The sequence below is a fragment of the Diaphorina citri genome, unplaced genomic scaffold, assembly GCF_000475195.1.
Source record: "Diaphorina citri unplaced genomic scaffold, Diaci psyllid genome assembly version 1.1 scaffold2166, whole genome shotgun sequence".
NCBI lineage: Eukaryota > Metazoa > Arthropoda > Insecta > Hemiptera > Psyllidae > Diaphorina > Diaphorina citri.
Window position 1 is genome coordinate 46,047 of NW_007379591.1, and position 20,120 is coordinate 66,166.

The 20,120-nt window shown below is 38.5% G+C and overlaps 1 protein-coding gene across 1 annotated transcript; it reads right to left on the bottom strand.

The window, feature by feature from the left end:
* Nucleotides 1-10,024: 10,024 nt before the first annotated feature.
* LOC103518364 (mediator of RNA polymerase II transcription subunit 1-like) lies at nucleotides 10,025-15,709 on the bottom strand. Its single transcript, XM_026830188.1, has 7 exons — nucleotides 15,566-15,709; nucleotides 14,497-14,681; nucleotides 13,907-13,979; nucleotides 12,601-12,705; nucleotides 12,126-12,203; nucleotides 11,255-11,438; nucleotides 10,025-10,227 (listed from the first exon to the last, which is right to left on the bottom strand). Exons 1-7 carry the CDS (start codon nucleotides 15,600-15,602, stop codon nucleotides 10,053-10,055), a joined length of 837 nt encoding a protein of 278 aa, XP_026685989.1. The 5' UTR covers nucleotides 15,603-15,709; the 3' UTR covers nucleotides 10,025-10,052.
* Nucleotides 15,710-20,120: the final 4,411 nt, after the last annotated feature.

Below are 20,120 nucleotides of genomic sequence, written 5' to 3' on the forward strand. Positions count from 1 at the left end.
GGTGATTGTTTGGCTTAAGGGGTCAAGGTTCGTGTTGCTGGGAGTTTTTTTTTTTTTAACCTAGGTACAGCTGCTGTTTTTCTCCCCAAACTTCACAGCCAACAGCCAGCCGTTCCGAGCACGTAAAAGTCCACTTTGCTCGAGAAACCATGTTTTTGATCAATGATATTCGTTCTCGGAACGGCTGGCTTTCTCCTATCCTGTCTTCCTTCTCTCTTCGATTTCGGGACGATAAGACCATAAATCTTAAAAAAAAAAAAAAAAATGATCAATGGTTTTCATGCTTAACCCAGTTATTTATTTTACGATTTTCCTGTGTGCGTAGGTATTGTATCTATCGGAATGAGTTTACGTGTGGACAAGCTATTTGATCAAAGACTGACTTGGAGTGAAAAATATAAGGATCCTGAATCAGAGGAATACCAGTATCTTGAGTTCGAAGCCATCAGAGCGGTGAGTATACCTTCGTTTAAGTTTTTAACTCGGTTTAAGCAATTTGATTGACTAAAAAAAAAAAAAAATCAACCAATCACATTTCCTAATCCGAAACTAAAACCGAGTTTAAACTTACTTTGCCAGCCTAGTTAGCTTAGTTGGTAGCGCGTCTGCCTTGTAAGCGCTAGGCCGCGGGTTCGATCCCCGCCCGGGGCGGATTTTGTCCTGATGGGATAATGTTCGTTCTCGGAACGGCTGGCTTTCTCCTATCCTGTCTTCCTTCTCTCTTCGATTTCGGGACGATAAGACCTAGCAGTTACAGTTACCGCTCTGTAAACCTCTTTAAAAGAAGAAAAAAAACAGTTACTTTGTGCGACCCGGCTTTAAGGATTAACCTCGATATTCAATTCTTATCCCTACACATATTTCCCGCCCTCCCTTCCAAGCAGATGCGACCTCGCCTATGTCCATGGACCCGGTTTCTACCGACATCTTCAATGGCGGTTTTTTTTTTTTCTCCGCAATAAAAAAGACCAGGAATATAAAATATGAGAAGGAGAGATAGCACACATGTACTTGTTTAATTTACTTTATTTTTATCTAGCGTTATAAGATCATGAAACGCGTCGCTTATTGGATAAAATGAGAAGGATGTTTAACAAGGACTTAAGATAGTACGACCCTATGACTTTTTATATGGAAATGGGAATGTTACGTCTAGATTGGGCTTAATAAACCCAGGAGTTAAAAAAAAGGTTTTTTTTAAAAAAAAAAAAAAAAAAAAAAAAAAATGGAAAAAGAAGTTTGCTAAAGGGAAATACTAAAGGTCTTATCGTCCCGAAATCAAAGAGAGAAGAAAGACAGGATAGGAGAAAGTCAGCCGTTCCGAGAACGAACCTTATCTGTTTAGGATAAAGTGCGCCCCTGCGGAACTTGTACTTTTTAACTGGACGATTTTGCATTTAGTTTATCAGTTAATATCAATGTGTCTTTGTGTGACCATAACTCTCTAACGCGTCTAATCGTTTGTACAATTTTTATGAAATTTTGGCAACCGTTTTCATCACAATATAGAAATTTTCTGCTTAGATTCTAGACCTGCTTTATTCTAGGTGTTCATATTCTATTCTATTCATACCCTATTCTATTCATTTTCATATTCTATTCTATTCATACCCTATTCTATTCTATTCATATTCATATTCTATTCTATTCTATCTTATTCAAATTCATGTTCTATTCTATTCTTGAGAATCACATCAAGCAGGTTGTCACATTCTCAGGTCCCAGGATAACAATATCTGCCTTCTATTTCATCATTATCTTCTTCTTCTTCTCCTCCTCCTTCTTCTTCTTCGTCGCCGTGGTCTTCTTCCTCCTCTTTTTTTTTTGTCATTGCTACATTCCCAGGATGACAATATGACAATATCTGCCTACATTCTTCTTATTCCTCGTCTTCTTTTTGTCATTTTCTTTTTTTTTTTTTTTTTCTTTGTGCCATAGAAGGAGTTCAGTTAGTGTCAGTGTATGTGGGAACCTATGGAGGGACTTACCTATGTACCTTCATAATAAATGTACATAACATATACATATTTATGCTCATACTTACCGGATGTAGAGTTTCGGCAGTGTGCTTTTGTTTAATAGAGATTTTAATTATTTATTTTTTTTTCTTTTTTTTTTTAATATTCCCCTATTCTATTCTATCCATATTCTAATCTATTTTATTATATCCATATTCTTCTTTATTCTATCCATATTCATGTTCTATTCTATTCTTCTCAGATATCAACGAGTGTTCCTCGCCTGAGCTCAACGACTGTTCTTCCTCGCCCGAACTCAACGACTGTTCGCCCGCGGCGCGATGTACCAACGTGTTCGGCTCCTTCCAATGTACCTGCCCGGATACTCCCTTCTATTCTATCCATATTCTATTCTATTCATATTCTATTCTACTCTATTTTATTCATATTCTATTTCTGTTCTATTCTCAGATATCAACGAGTGTTCCTCGCCCGAACTCAACGACTGTTCGCCCGCGGCGCGATGTACCAACGTGTTCGGCTCCTTCCAATGTACCTGCCCGGATATTCTATTCTATTCTATCCATATTCTAATCTATTTTATTATATCCATATTCTTCTCTATTCTATCCATATTCATGTTCTATTCTATTCTCCTCAGATATCAACGAATGTTCCTCGCCCGAACTCAACGACTGTTCGCCCGCGGCGCGATGTACCAACGTGTTCGGCTCCTTCCAATGTACCTGCCCGGATACTCCCTTCTATTCTATCCATATTCTATTCTATTCATATTCTATTCTACTCTATTTTATTCATATTCTATTTCTGTTCTATTCTCAGATATCAACGAGTGTTCCTCGCCCGAACTCAACGACTGTTCGCCCGCGGCGCGATGTACCAACGTGTTCGGCTCCTTCCAATGTACTTGCCCGGAAGGTACTCGGGACCCTTGGGTTGGTAATCTGCACCAGAGTGGACGTACATGCGAATCCTGTGATCCTTCCAACTGTAACCATCGGGGTACCTGTAGCTATCAGACGGGACAACCCGTATGCAAGTAAGTAGTCCCGAGTCTAAAGAGAAAACGTCCCGTATGCCCCTTGAACTTGGGACAACCCGAAAATTAAAAGAAAAGAAAATTGATGAAAGGAATTTCAACAAAGGAGGTCTTATCGTCCCAAAATCGAAGAAAGAAGAAGGACAGGATAGGAGAAAGCCAGCCGTTCCGAGAACGAACACTCTCCCATCAGGATAAAATCAACTAAGCTAACTAGGCTGGCTTATTCGTCTTCTCCTGAAGACATCTTCAAGGCGACTGACTAGGAAAAACAAAAAGAGAAGTTTAGACTTCACGAGAGAGTTTTTTTTTTTTTTTTACTTTCTATTACTACAGTTTAGCGGCTATACTGTAATGAAAGTATTGCAATCGGTCCAAATTTTCAAAATCGGGAAATGGGTGGAAATATCCGTTTTGGGGTCCCCTGATAATGAAAGTATTGCAATCGGTCCAAATTTTCAAAATCGGGAAATGGTTGGAAATATCCGTTTTGGGATCCCCTGATGTCAAAAAAGTGATTTTTATCGGTCCAAATGTTCAAATCGGGAAATGGGTGGAAATATCCGTTTTGGGGTCCCCTGATTCCAAAAAAGTGGTTTTTAGCCTGATGGGTGCGAAGACACAATACTTCTCATTTAGGTGCTGGGTCAATACGAGAACACCGAAAGTAACCCGTTGAAATATTTGCAATCGAAAAAAAAGTGCAAATTTTCGTCGATGTTGGGATTGAAAGGGAGAAAGGGACCTTCTGCATCCTACTTTCTGGTGTTCTCGTGTTGACCCAGCACCTAAATGGGAAGTGTTCTGTCTTTTCTCGCCATGAGAGGCATAACTACGGGATGGGCATGCTACGACACAGACCTCACGAGTCGAGTCTATTGTAACAGCTCTGTCATTTCCACGAGATAAAAACGGCGGTGAAACACTCATTACAAAAAGAAAAAAAAAAACAAAAAAAAAAAACAAAAAGAAAAAAAAAAACAAACAATCAAACTAATAAATATCCTTGTTATGTTCTATTTCACAGAATCAGAGCGGCATATACTATGACGTAGATTACGAACAACAGAATGATGTATTCTCTCAGAAGTCACACCCCAGCTGCATACCCCTCAATACATATACTATGGGAAGCAGGTCTCACTACTACAGAACATAAACACACTACCATCACGTCACGTCACGTCACGTGAGCTCATGAGGAGTGAGAGAGATGTAGTTCAAAGTTTTCCCATAATATTGTAGGTGATTTCGTTCAGGACAGCCATACTACTATCACATCACGTGAGCTCACGTGACGTGATAGTAGTCTGTTTCTACTTAAGCAACGTCTAGCGTGGCATGTATATGGATCGGTGACTAGCGCTCCTGCTAGGCTGGCCAGACCTTCTAAGCTGACTAGGCTGGCCAGACCTTCTAAGCTGACTAGGCTGGCTAGACCTTCTAAGCTGACTAGGCTGGCTAGACCTTCTAAGCTGACTAGGCTGGCTAGATCTCAATCTTAAGTCCGATCTTACTACAGAGAATTTTCAGTTAACGCGTTGAAAGTTGTAAATAGTCCATTATTAGATATTATATTAGGTAGGTACCTAACTGTTTAGTAAATAAATTAAGAGAGAGAGAGAGAGAGAGAGAGAGAGAGAGAGAGAGAGAGAGAGAGCGAGCGAGCGAGAGAGAGAGCGAAATAGCTAAAAAGTGAGAGAGAAAGAAAGAGATAGCGAGATGTAACTCTTGATAGGTATTGATAATAAACTCTTTCCCACGGGTCTACAGGTTCATTGACCTTTGAGCATTCTTCGAGATATCTCCAAACAGTCTGGCAGCATTCTCAGAGAACTAGTGATGTTCGATCTCGAGTAAAAGATCGATCTTTTGAATCGATTCGAATCGAAAGGCTAAAAATCGATCCATCAGATCGATCTCACCTAAAGAATCGATCTCAAAAAATCGATCTTCGATTAAATCGGAGATCGATCCCCATCTCTACCGAGAACACTTTAACATGAACCCGTAGTCCTGGGCCTTTGTAAACCTACACTAGAGTAGTCCAATTTCAAAAGTGGACACAAGAAAATGGACATTTTTAGAGAGAACACGAAAAACTGAGATCTTTTGAAACAGGCAGCCGATTCTAATAGTTTTGGTCTTTAAAAAGCTTAAATCTAAGGGAATCTGTTCGCAAAGTTGACATTAATTAGATACTTAATTACTTATATTAAGATCGAAGTTCCGAGATGTCCGGTTTTTGCCACCGTAAAAAAAAAAAAAAAAAAAAAAAAAAAAATGTCCCCTTTTGAACCGGTTTTTGCCCCCCAAAAAAAAAAAAAAAAAAAAAAAAAAATGTCCCCTTTTGAAACTGGGCTACTCACAACAGTAGGTATTGTGTATTGGACGTTGTCTTTTTAAGTTTATTTATTAATGGCCAGAACCACAGCTTGAGTTTAACCTTTGATCAAGTTTAAGTCTTAGATTAAACAATTCGATTGATTAAAAATCTGGTGTGAACATCACACGACTTTCCTTATCCTATTGAATGATGCTTATTTGAGTGAAAAAATCTGGTGTGGACATCACACGACTTTCCTTATCCTATTGAATTTTGCTTATTTGAGTGTTCTTTTACCCTAACTTTTACAATATCTCTAATCGTTTTGTCGCTATAGCGAAAACCGCCAAAAAACGGTCGAAATCTGTCCAAAAGCGGTCAAAATACCGTCAAGCGCAGCAACCATCTCAACCAAATGTGTGGACATCACACGACTTTCCTTATCCTATTGAATTTTGCTTATTTGAGTGTTCTTTTACCCTAACTTTTACAATATCTCTAATCGTTTTGTCGCTATAGCTGAAAACCGCCAAAATCGGTCGAAATCTGTCCAAAAGCGGTCAAAATACCGCCAAGCGCAGCAACCATCTTAACCAAACGTTTTGTTTTGCATCCTTTTGTCACATTTGTGAACTACATACCAAATTTCAAGTCTCTAGCTCATACCGTTCCCGATATTTTGTTAAATTACACCGAAAACCGCCAAAAAGCGGTAAAATGCCGCCAACCGTTGCACCGATCCTAACCAAAAGTTTCGTGTCGCACGCTTGTCACATTTGACATTTACATACCAAATTTCAAGTCTCTAGCTCTTACCGTTCTCGAGATATTTTGTTTACAGACAGACAGACACACAGACACACACACGGACCAATGGCTGAAACTTTGGATTTAAGCTCTAGGGACCTCAAAACGTGTTTTGGCACTAAAATCTGACCATCGAAAATTTGACCCGATTACATTACTTTCCTTCCTATAGGATAAGGAAAGTAAAAAGTTTGAAATCAATCAACCAGATTGCTTAATTCAAGATTTAAACGGACAAGGACTCTGATTGTTATATGTTTTCCCTCTGTAAATTACTCTCAAGGTATAAACTTTTTTTACTACCCTTAGCCTATAATAAGAAAAATAATGTTTTATTTTCATTGAGGATTATTTAGACTAATTTAGAAGGAGACTATAATAATCAGGGTTCTTGATGAACCCTTTGTTTAACAAATTTTAATGTTGTTAAACAAAATTTAACATTGTTTAAAACAAAAACAGATGTTAAACTATGATTTTGATCCTGGCCGTAAAACTTGTAAATATTAAATATCTTTATGATCAGATAGGGTATCTATATCTACTTCAATAAATGAGTATTGTTTACAACAAAACAATATTAAACAATAATATTGTATTGTTTTTGTTTGTTTGTTTTTTTTTCCAACTTTAAAGTTACTAGGTTCTTTTCAGGAATGAAATTCTAACAACGGGCCCCAGAAAATGGACTTTTCCAAAGGTGGGACCCTTTTTCAGAAATTACTTGAGTTTTGTGAACGGGGCCCTTGAGCTATGCATAGTGATGAAAATCAGACAATACGCCCCATAAGACCCAAAATAGGGGAGAAAAGTTGCTTCGAAAATTCTGAGAACAGGGCCCATAGTAGTACGAAAAAAGGAGTCTTCTTCATTTCATAATAATTGCCTATTAGAACAGTCGACATTTTCGTGGTTTTGCTAAAATTTCGGCCATTCTAATACCTATAGATAGTCTAATAGATAGAGGAGGTCCACCTTGCATTAAAAAGACCTTTAATTTGATATATAGGTCGACCAGGTTTGGATAAGTCCTTCTATGGGGACAGACAGAGTGACAGACACTATGGTTTTCTGGACAAAATTTGCACCACCATTTTCGTGTTCCTGGTAAAAAGACCAGGTTTGGATAAGTCCTTCTATGGGGACAGACAGAGTGACAGACACTACTGACAGACAGACGACACCGAAGCGAATACAATAGCCCGTCTATACCTTTTCTATTACTATCGTAATAATTAAGGAAGGACGGGCTAAAAATGACAACAAATTGGGTTTGTAATAGGTAATAATATTTATAGTACATTTTATGTAAGTTAGTTTACATAGACACTTAAATCTAGGCAGACGACACCGAAGCGAATACAATAGCCCGTCCACTATACCTTTTTTATTACTATCGTAATAATAAAGGAAGGACGGGCTAAAAATGACAACAAATTGGGTTTGTAATAGGTAATAATAGTTATAGTACATTTTATGTAAGTTAGTTTACATAGACACTTAAATCTAAATTGAAACAAGTTATAAAAATTTTGTAAACAAAAAATTGCCAACTTTTTGAAAATTGACATCCGTGATTATTAAACAATAAAATCATATTGTGTTCTATACAGGGTGAACACGGTTTTGAGAAAACACGGCTAAATAAGATTGGGGGCATGGTTAGCTCTGTACTCTCTGTAGTAACGCGCTGGGTTTTAGATGGCGCCTTTTTTTGTATACCACATTGCATACTTAAATAGTGACACGGCGCTTGTAAACGTATCTCCCTAATGGTGAGTCAGATACTTCCACTAATACTTGTTTGCCACATTGTGTTCTATACAGGGTGAACACGGTTTTGAGAAAACACGGCTAAATAAGATTGGGGGCATGGTTAGCTCTGTAGTAACGCGCTGGATTTTAGATGGCGCCTTTTTTGTACACCACATTGCATACTTGAATAGTGACACGGCGCTTGTAAACGTATCTCCCTAATGGTGAGTCAGATACCTCCACTAATACTTCTTTGCCACATTGCATACTCAAATAGGTAGTTTAACGGCGCCCGTAATCTATTGTGTTTAACGAATGTTGAGTCAGACATCTCCACTAATACTTGTTTGCCACATTGCATACCTAAATACATAGTTTCATGGCGCTTATAAACGGATTTCAGTAATGGTGATTCAGACATCTCCACTAATACTTGTTTGCCACATTGCATACCTAAATACATAGTTTCATGGCGCTTATAAACGGATTTCACTAATGGTGATTCAGACATCTCCACTACTACTTGTGTACCACATTGCATACTTAAATAGTTTCAGGGCGCTCATAAAAATAAAACCTCGTTTAGAGCGTACAAAAAACATCGGTTTTGAGAAAACACGGCTAAATAAGATTGGGGGCATGGTTAGCTCTGTAGTAACGCGCTGGGTTTTAGATGGCGCCTTTTTTGTATACCACATTGCATACTTAAATAGTGACACGGCGCTAGTAAACGTATCTCCCTAATGGTGTCTGACATCTCCACTAATACTTGTTTGCCACATTGCATACTCAAATAGTTTAACGGCGTCCGTAATCTATTGTGTTTAACAAATGGTGAGTCAGACATCTCCACTAATACTTGTTTGCCACATTGCATACCTAAATACATAGTTTCATGGCGCTTATAAACGGATATCACTAATGGTGATTCAGACATCTCCACTACTATTTGTGTACCACATTGCATACTTAAATAGTTTCAGGGCGCTCATAAAATACATAGTTACCTTCTGGTTTAGAACGTACAAAAAACGTCAGTATGACATTATTTAATCTTTGACTTGTTGCCGGGGCCTTTTTTCAAGAGGTTTGATAGAGAGAACTGTAACTGATAAGGTCTTATCTGTAACTGTAATGGATTTTTTTTTTAAGTTAAGCAAGGTTTATATACTTATTTGTAAACTTTACCTATGAAATATATAAGACCTTGGTTTAGACTGCGGGAGTAAAGGGACTTTTCAGTCTCATTCTGGCAGGATAAACAAGGTATATTCTATTCTATTCTATTATCGTCCCGAAAGCGAAGAGAGAAGGAAGACAGGATAGGAGAAAGCCAGCCGTTCCGAGAACGAACCTTATCTGTTGAGGACAGTGTGTTCAAAGTCATAGTGTTCACCCTGTATAGTAATAACAATTTGGCAGATAAGATAATTAACATTGTTGGAATTTAACAATAGAGCTTAATTTCATCTATGAATGAGAAAAATGAGATCACATGTGATTAAGTTTCATTAACCTAATAGGTACCTTACATAATCATTAGTAATGTCATTATTTCCAAGTAATGATGATGAAAAATCAGAAAATCCGGAATTCCATCATTAGTAATGACATTACTAATGTCCTTAGGTTAATTTAAGATATAAATTTTGTGGTTGGGTGGAAGAACTCACGTGAGAACCCTGCCACTAAAAATAAAGCCCTTAAATAAAAAGTACCGTGGGCTCTGTCAGAAATCAATTTCCGAAAATTCTTTGAGATCGAAATTTGAAGATTGAAGAAAACAAGGACTTTGATGGATGTTAGTTTGTTAGTCATTAGTCCCTCCAAATAAATTTTGAAAAAAAAATAATAAATAAATAAATAAAATAAAATAATAATCGAGCGACATTAGCACGTTGAATGTACGAGTTCCCAATGGTTCACTGAAGCTAAGTAACGTTGCACGTGGTTGGTATCTGAATAGGAGACCATCTGAGTAATGGCGTGCTGCTGGAATCACTTGGGAGGCTGGAATCACTTGGGAGGTCCCTGCTTTCTCAGTGAGGTCCTTCTAAGCCCATCACACGTCTTGTGCTCCACATTACACGTCTTTTTTTTTAAGTAGTCCCTCCATCCACCCCTGGTGGGCGATTGAAAGGGGACTTTACACGTCTATCTGGAAAGTATTGGTATCCCTAGAATTAGGTCCACCTCTGTTACTACCACGGGATGGGCGCCGCTTGGTCAGATCGGAAGAATCACTGAGGAGGTCTCTAGATATGGAAGAGCGATCTGAGAAGCGGCTGGGAGGAGGCGGGTGCATGAGACGATCACTGAAACTGAAGAGGAAGGGGGTAGAAATTAATATTAGTTGGTTTTTTTTTTTAAGAGCTTGACAGAGGGAACTGTAACTGCTATGGTCTTATCGTCCCGAAATCGAAGAGAGAAGGAAGACAGGATAGGAAAAAGCCAGCCGTTCCGAGAACGAACATTATCCCATCAGGATAAAATCCGCCCCGGGCGGAATTTTTTGAAATAATAATAATAATAATAATAATAATAATAATAATAATAATAATAATAATAATAATAATAATAATAATAATAATAATAATAATAATAATAATAATAATAATAATAATAATAATAATAATAATAATAATAATAATAATAATAATAATAATAATAATAATAATAATAATAATAATAATAATAATAATAATAATAATAATAATAATAATAATAATAATAATAATAATAATAATAATAATAATAATAATAATAATAATAATAATAATAATAATAATAATAATAATAATAATAATAATAATAATAATAATAATAATAATAATAATAATAATAATAATGCAGTTAAAGTAACTGAAAAGTTAGAGACAATGTTTAAAATTTGATGTTACATTTTTTTATATTTCTTTTTTGCGAGTTTAACGTCCACATAGTTAGTTTGGAGCGGTTGCCTTTGCCTTGTAAGACCTATAGGTCTGCCTTTGCCTTGTAAGACCTATAATTTTAGGATAATGTTCAGTTGTTCACCCTTGTAAGACCTATAATTTTAGGATAATGTTCAGTTGTTCACCCTTGTAAGACCTATAGTTGTTCACCCTTGTAAGACCTATAGGTCTATAGGTCTTACAAGGGTGAACAACTGAACATTATCCTAAAATTTCTAAACAGGTAAGGTTCGTTCTCGGAACGGGTGGCTTTCACGGTGAAAGCCTCTTTCTCTCTCCGATTTCAGGTCGATAAGACCTCCTTTGTTACAGTTCCCTCTATCAAACCTCTGAGCGAAAAAAAAAGGATGTCTTACAAATGGGTGGGTGTGGGTGGTAACATTGTTTTACTCACCTGAATGTAGTTTCTTCAGTATGACTAGAATATCCGGAAGAACTTTTCACCACCCGCTTCCCACCCATGAGTAGCTGGGTGGGGGTTTTACTCTTGGTCTTGCGGGTGGGTGGGGGGAGGGGTTTTCGGGGTGCGCTCGTCACCAGAGAGTCCTCGGAACTTGACGAGGATTCCTTGCTCACCTCTGTGGAGGGGATAAAGAAAATAAAGATGTGAATTAATTATTATTACTATAAAATCAATGTCCATTATAGATTCACCTCCTCCCTGAGGTTTGCGATGTCTTCTCCCACCTCCATCGGAATCATTAGGTATTCTATTCTCAAATTTGATTCATGACCACATCAAAGGAAAACAAATTTAATACTTCATTTTTAAATAAAAACCATCGGCAGGTCACTCGGAAAACCTTCTCCAGGGACCTCCTCCTCGCGAGTGTATATTCTAATAATTCTATTCTATTCGTATTCTATTCTATTCATATTCTTTTTTAGTCTATTCATATTTTATCCTATTCTATTCTCAAATGCGATTCATGACCACATCCAAGGAAAACAAATAACTTCATTTTGAAATAAAAACCATCGGCAGGTCACTCGGAAAACCTTCTCCAGGGACCTCCTCCTCGCGAGTGTATATTCTAATAATTCTATTCTATTCGTATTCTATTCTATTCATATTCTTTTTTAGTCTATTCATATTTTATCCTATTCTATTCTCAAATGCGATTCATGACCACATCCAAGGAAAACAAATAACTTCATTTTGAAATAAAAACCATCGGCAGGTCACTCGGAAAACCTTCTCCAGGGACCTCCTCGCGAGTGTATATTCTAATAATTCTATTCTATTCATATTCTAGTCTACTCACCTCGTGAAGGGATGCGATGTCGAAAGGAGACCATCTCCTGTCCACCTCCTCCCTGAGGCTTGCCATGTCTCCTCCCACCTCCGTCGGAATCATTAGGTATTCTATTCTACTCTCAAATGCGATTCATGACCACATCCAAGGAAAACAAAAAACTTCATTTTGAAATAAAAACCGATGACCACATCCAAGGAAAACAAATAACTTCATTTTGAAATAAAAACCATCGGCAGGTCACTCGGAAAACCTTCTCCAGGGACCTCCTACTCGCGAGTGCAAAAAACTTCATTTTGAAATAAAAACCATCGGCAGGTCACTCGGAAAACCTTCTCCAGGGACCTCCTCGCGATTGTAGGTATATTCTAATAATTCTATTCTATTCATATTCTAGTCTACTCACCTCGTGAAGGGATGCGATGTCGAAAGGAGACCATCTCCTGTCCACCTCCTCCCTGAGGCTTGCCATGTCTCCTCCCACCTCCGTCGGAATCCTCGGACCCTTGGTCATCATACTCTGAAATAGGCAGATGTAGGGTTAGGATTTTTTTAACCTCGGAGTCCGTGCTGCCCGGGTTGTCGGACTCTGAAACCAGAAGAGAGACGGACGGGCCGTCAATGCCAAAGTCAGTAGATGGCCACAACGGAGCACCCGACCTTTGACCTTATTAACCTCGGAGTCCGTGCTGCCCGGGTTGTCGGACTCTGAAACCAGAAGAGAGACGGACGGGCCGTCAATGCCAAAGTCAGTAGATGACCCACAACGGAGCCCCCGACCTTTGACCCTAACCTAGACTCTAGAAGTGTATGACAACCCTAGCCTAGTACAGACCCAGGAGAAAAGGAACAAACCATGCAGCGGCCTCAACTAAACCTTGACCATTATTTGACCATACAATAGGGACCTCCTCGCGATTGTATATTCTAATAATTCTATTCTATTCATATTCTAGTCTACTCACCTCGTGAAGGGATGCGATGTCGAAAGGAGACCATCTCCTGTCCACCTCCTCCCTGAGGCTTGCCATGTCTCCTCCCACCTCCGTCGGAATCATTAGGTATTCTATTCTATTCATATTCTACTCTATTCTATTCTCAAATGCGATTCATGACCACATCCAAGGAAAACAAATACTTCATTTTTAAATAAAAACCATCGGCAGGTCACTCGGAAAACCTTCTCCAGGGACCTCCTCCTCGCGATTGTATATTCTAATAATTCTATTCTATTCATATTCTAGTCTACTCACCTCGTGAAGGGATGCGATGTCGAAAGGAGACCATCTCCTGTCCACCTCCTCCCTGAGGCTTGCCATGTCTCCTCCCACCTCCGTCGGAATCATTAGGTATTCTATTCTATTCATATTCTACTCTATTCTATTCTCAAATGCGATTCATGACCACATCCAAGGAAAACAAATACTTTATTTTTAAATAAAAACCATCGGCAGGTCACTCGGAAAACCTTCTCCAGGGACCTCCTCGCGATTGTATATTCTAATATTCTAATTCTAATAATTCTAATGTATCGCGATTGTATATTCTAATAATTCTATTCTATTCTATTCATTTTCTATTCTACTCACCTCGTGAAGGGATGCGATGTCGAAAGGAGACCATCTCCTGTCCACCTCCTCCCTGAGGCTTGCCATGTCTCCTCCCATTTCCGTCGGAATCATTAGGTATTCTATTCTATTCTATTCATAATTCTATTCTATTCTCAAATTCGATTTATGACCACATCCAAGGAAAACAAATACTTCATTTTCAAATAAAAACTTACTTACCTTGGCTTTCTGAATGCGGATCTCTCAGTTTACCCCCTTGTCTTCTCACTTTGGTATACTCTGGCTCTCTCACCTGAAATCAAAATAAACACAATATTTGCTTTAGTTGTATGAACTCAGTAAGTAAAGGTCAAAACACACTATCATCACATCATGTCACGTGAAGTCATGGAGAGTCAGAAAGATGTAGTTCAAAGTTTACCATAATATTGCAGGTGATCTCGTTCAGGACAGCCACACCACTATCACGTTACGTCACGAAATTACCTACAATATTATGGGAAAACTTTGAACTACATCTTTCCGACTCCCTAGTTACCTAGTTCAGGTGACGTGGTGGTAGTGTGTTTATACCTTTACAAGTTTTAGCCAGCTTAGTTAGTCTGGATGGTAGCGTGTCTGCCTTGTAAGCGCTAGGTCACGGATTCGAGTACTACCCGAGGCGACTTTTATCCTAAACGAATAAGAATAAGTATAAGTAGTGCTTTATTTAGACTGTCAGCTTAGAACAAGTTGTTCCATTTTTTTCGTTCGTTCTCGGACTGATGGTTCTCGGTTCTTTCTTGGAACGGCTGCCCATATAAACTTACATGTCTTAGTTTATAGTCCACACTGGGGGTCTTGGGCTGATGATACACGAACGTACCACGTACAGAGTGGTAAGGGCCGCTATACACATTACCACTGTATGTAGACTCTTCGTACGGGCTGGATATTGAGGCGGGGGACTTGGACAACTGGAATGTGGCGTATGGACAGATGTCCTCGATATAACCTGGAATTGAGCAGAATAAAATGGGGATATAACCTAGGATTGAGCGGAATAGAATAGGGATATAACCTAGAATTGAGCAGAATAAAATACAGATATAACCTAGAATTGAACAGAATAGAATACAGGTATAACCTAGAATTAAGCAGAATAGAATGAAATAGAAGAGAATAGAATAGAAATGGGATAGAATACAATTTGAAATCCTTGACAGAAGGAACTATAACAAAAGAGGTTTTATCGTTCCGAAATCGAAGGAGAAAACATTTCGAGAGCGAACCTTATCTTTGTTGAGGACAAAGTTCGCCTCGGGCGGGAATCGAGCCCAATAAGGCCTTTTTTGTGGCCTCTTTTGTTACAGTTTGACAGTTGTACTAAATAAATCTCTTTTATTTTTGTCTTCTATGCAGAAACTTGAGTCTTCATTTTTATCATTTTTCTAAATCTTCTTCTTCTTCGTCTTCTTCTTCTTCTTCTTCTCCTCCTCCTCCTCCTCCTCCTTTTTTTCTTCTTGTTCTTCTTCTTCACCTTTTCCCCTGTTCAGACGGCGTCGGCTTTTTTCGTCAGTCTCGTCAGCCTCTCAATAAGACCTAGATTAGCTCACTCAGCTGCGCCTGATTACAATAACAATACATAGAAGTGACTCGTTTTCTTCCCCCTGACTCACTCACCTGTTGAGTCAGACTTGAACGTCGCTCCGGGCTCCATGGGATGTGAATGATTCACCTCTACCTATCTAGAATAGGACTGACTCGTTCTATTCTTCCTGACTCACTCACCTGTTGAGTCAGACTTGAACGTCGCTCCGGGCTCCATGGGATGTGAATGATTCACCTCTACCTATCTAGAATAGGACTGACTCGTTCTATTCTTCCTGACTCACTCACCTGTTGAGTCAGACTTGAACGTCGCTCCGGGCTCCATGGGATGAGAATGACTCCCTCGCCCGCTCCCATATTGTTGATCCCGATTATGTTGATTCTGTAGCTGAGCTATGGATGCTGACTCAGCTAGAATATCACCCCGGTGTTGCTTATCTGAAACGATAACAATTTAATAATAATAGTGCTTATCGGAAATTTGAAATTGTATTTTACCATGGGATGTGAATGACTCCCTCGCCCGCTCCCATATTGTTGATCCCGATTATGTTGATTCTGTAGCTGAGCTATGGATGCTGACTCGGCTAGAATATCACCCCGATGTTGCTTATCTGAAATGATAACAATTTAATAATAATAGTGCTTATCTGAAATTTGTAATTGTATTTTGTTAGTTTTCCCCCCAAGATGTTTGATAGAGGGAACTGTAACTGCTAAGGTCAAGTCATCCTGAAAGCGAAGAAATAAGGAAGACAGGATAGAAGAAAGTCAGCCTTTCTGAGATCGAAACTTCTGTTTAGGATAAATTCCGCCCCGGGCGGGAATCGACCTGGCGCTTAGAGGTAGGCGCGAGTTACATTGGAAGTATTACAAAAGCTATTGATCCTGTCTAGAAAAGTTCATCAATTGATTGAAGAAATTTTTATTATTACAGCTCTCTATCAAACGTCTGTGTCTCTTTCTTATCTGATTTTAGGATAAATTCCGCCCCGGGCGGGAATCGACCTGGCGCTTAGAGGTAGGCGCGAGTTCCATTGGAAGTATTAAAAAAGCTATTGATCCTGACTAGAAAAGTTCATCAATTGATTGAAGAAAATTTTGTTATTACAGCTCTCTATCAAACCTCTGTCTCTTTCTTATCTGATGAGAGGCATACTACGAGAGGCATACTACGGGATGGACAAGCTACGACATAGAGATATAGACCACACGAGTCTAATGTAGCCGTTGCGTTGTTTTAATGTTTCATTGATATGAAATTTTGGAAATTTAATTTAATATGAGAGAAAAAGAAAATCTTGGCAGTCCAAATTCGTTGTTTGTGGAATAGAGATATAGACCACACGAGTCTAATGTAGCCGTTGCGTTGTTTTAATGTTTCATTGATATGAAATTTTGGAAATTTAATTTAATACCTATGAGAGAAAAAAAATCTTGGCAGTCCAAATTCGTTGTTTGTGGAAGTCTAAATACTTACAAGTACAAGTAGAACACATAGAGAGATGGCAGTCTAAATACTTATGTTGTTTGTGGCAGTCTAAATACTTACGTTGTTTGTGGCAGTACAAGTAGAACACATAGAGAGATGGCAGTCTAAATACTTACGTTGTTTGTGGCAGTCTAAATACTTACGTTGTTTGTGGCAGTACAAGTAGAACACATAGATAGATGGCAGTCTAAATAGGTACTTACGTTGTTTGTGACAGTCTAAATACTTATGTTGTTTGTGGCAGTACAAGTAGAACACATAGAGAGATGGCAGTCTAAATACTTATGTTGTTTGTGGCAGTCTAAATACTTACGTTGTTTGTGGCAGTCTAAATACTTAGGTCGTTTGTGGCAGTCTAAATACTTACGTTGTTTGTGGCAGTCTAAATACTTACGTTGTTTGTGGCAGTTTAAATAATCACGTTGTTTGTGGCAGTCTAAATACTTACGTTGTTTGTGGCAGTCTAAATACTTACGTTGTTTGTGGAAGTCTCAATACTTACGTTGTTTGTGGCAGTACAAGTAGAACACATAGAGAGATGGCAGTCCGATTAGAAGGAGAGAGAAGAAGAGGAAGAGAGAAGAGAAAGAGAGCCAGCTAGAGTGAGAGGGAAGCTCGGGGTCAAACTGGTTGGGTGGGATTGTACCTGTAGGGAGGGAGAGAGAGAGAAGAAATGTTAGTTTAGGGATGGGTTTTACCAAACTTCTTTTTAGCCATTATTTAACTCCATCGGGTGAGAATGACTTATTATTATTATTATTATTATTTTGTAGCATTAGGTCCTGGTTAGGAACATGAAATTGTAATGAAGGTACAAGGTCAATCCCGTTTGTAAAAATATGTTCCCCGTAAAATTTCAAAATATATGAGACCTTGGTTAGACTGCGGGGGAAAAGGGACTTTTCAGTCCTATCCCAGAAGGATAAACAAGGTATATTCTACTTAATTTTATTCACTATTTTAACCCAAATCCATGTCCCCTATTATTGCAGGATATTCAACATTTAGTTTGGGCCTTTTTTTTTTTGTTTCCCGGGACCGCAAAGTATTTCCCGAGGTCCTGATGGGGGTAAAAGTTAATATGAAGCTCGGAGGCTTACTTACCTTGGCTTTCTGAATGCGGATCTCTCAGTTTACCCCCTTGTCTTCTCACTTTGGTATACTCTGGCTCTCTCACCTGAAATCAAAATAAACACAATATTTGCTTTAGTTGTATGAACTCAGTAAGTAAAGGTCAAAACACACTATCATCACATCATGTCACGTGAAGTCATGGAGAGTCAGAAAGATGTAGTTCAAAGTTTACCATAATATTGCAGGTGATCTCGTTCAGGACAGCCACACCACTATCACGTTACGTCACGAAATTCACATCCAAGGAAAACAAAAAACTTCATTTTGAAATAAAAACCATCGGCAGGTCACTCGGAAAACCTTCTCCAGGGACCTCCTCGCGAATGTATATTCTAATAATTCTATTCTATTCTATTCATATTCTAGTCTACTCACCTCGTGAAGGGATGCGATGTCGAAAGGAGACCATCTCCTGTCCACCTCCTCCCTGAGGCTTGCCATGTCTTCTCCCACCTCCATCGGAATCATTAGGTATTCTATTTTATTCATATTCTACTCTATTCTATTCTCAAATTCGATTTATGACCACATCCAAGGAAAACAAATACTTCATTTTTAAATAAAAACCATCGGCAGGTCACTCGTAAAACCTTCTCCAGGGACCTCCTCGCGATTGTATATTCTAATAATTCTATTCTATTCATATTCTAGTCTACTCACCTCGTGAAGGGATGCGATGTCGGATAGGCAGTGCCGGGGGCCAAATTCCCTATCGTATACACACGCTCCGACGGCTGAACCGTCCTGGGCGGTTGCCAAGGTAACGCGACCCCATGTTGTTTGTATTCGATCACGTGGTATAGCATCGGACAGCCGCCGTCACCCCACGCGTCTAACCAGATGGACACGGCAGAGGAGTTGTACGTGAGGATTTGATGAACACTGGGCGCTATGGGCACTGGAAAAAAAAAATGAAAGATTGGGTTTATTAATTTATTTTATTAAAAGAGGTTTCATGGAGGAACCGTAGCTGTCAAGTTCTATTGCCCCGAAAGCGAAAGGAGAAGGGAAGAAAAATTAGGAGAAAGTCAGCCGTTCCGAGAACGAACTTTACCTACCTGTTCAGGGTAAAATCCGCCCCTGGCGTAAAATGAACTGTCGCGTCGACTTGCTTACAAGGCAGACGCGCTATCAACCAAGTTAACCAGGCTGGCGTTGGATTATTTTTAAACACAACTTGCAAGAGTTCGAAGCGCCACACCGCCCGGCCTGTATTAATACGAAATAGAGTTTCATGGGTTTTCGGAACTTATCACAGCCCTCATTATAGATATTCACGTAACTTACCTAGAAAACGTAAGCAAGGTTATTTGTTTATAAATTAGAAAACTTTTCTGTACCAATGACATGAAGACCTTGTTTAGACTACTGGAGTAAAGATACTTTTCAGTCTCATTCTGGCAGTATAAACAGGGTATATTCTATTCGAACTTACCAGTGCCTTTGGTCCGTGTATGCACAATATCACAGGGTAGGCCTAACCTGGACATAACATATTAAGTTTATCGTATAACCTGGACATAACATATTAAGTTTATCGTATAACCTGGACATAACATATTAAGTTTATCGTATAACCTGGACATAACATATTAAGTTTATCGTATAACCTGGACATAACATATTAAGTTTATCGTATAACCTGGACATAACATATTAAGTTTATCGTATAACCTGGACATAACATATTAAGTTTATCGTATAACCTGGACATAACATATTAAGTTTATCGTATAACCTGGACATAACATATTAAGTTTATCGTATAACCTGGACATAACATATTAAGTTTATCGTATAACCTGGACATAACATATTAAGTTTATCGTATAACCTGGACATAACATATTAAGTTTATCGTATAACCTGGACATAACATATTAAGTTTATCGTATAACCTGGACATAACATATTAAGTTTATCGTATAACCTGGACATAACATATTAAGTTTATCGTATAACCTGGACATAACATATTAAGTTTATCGTATAACCTGGACATAACATATTAAGTTTATCGTATAACCTGGACATAACATATTAAGTTTATCGTATAACCTGGACATAACATATTAAGTTTATCGTATAACCTGGACATAACATATTAAGTTTATCGTATAACCTGGACATAACATATTAAGTTTATCGTATAACCTGGACATAAACAAAGTGATATAAGGTTCATCTTTGGAACCTCTGGCTTTCGACTATCTATTC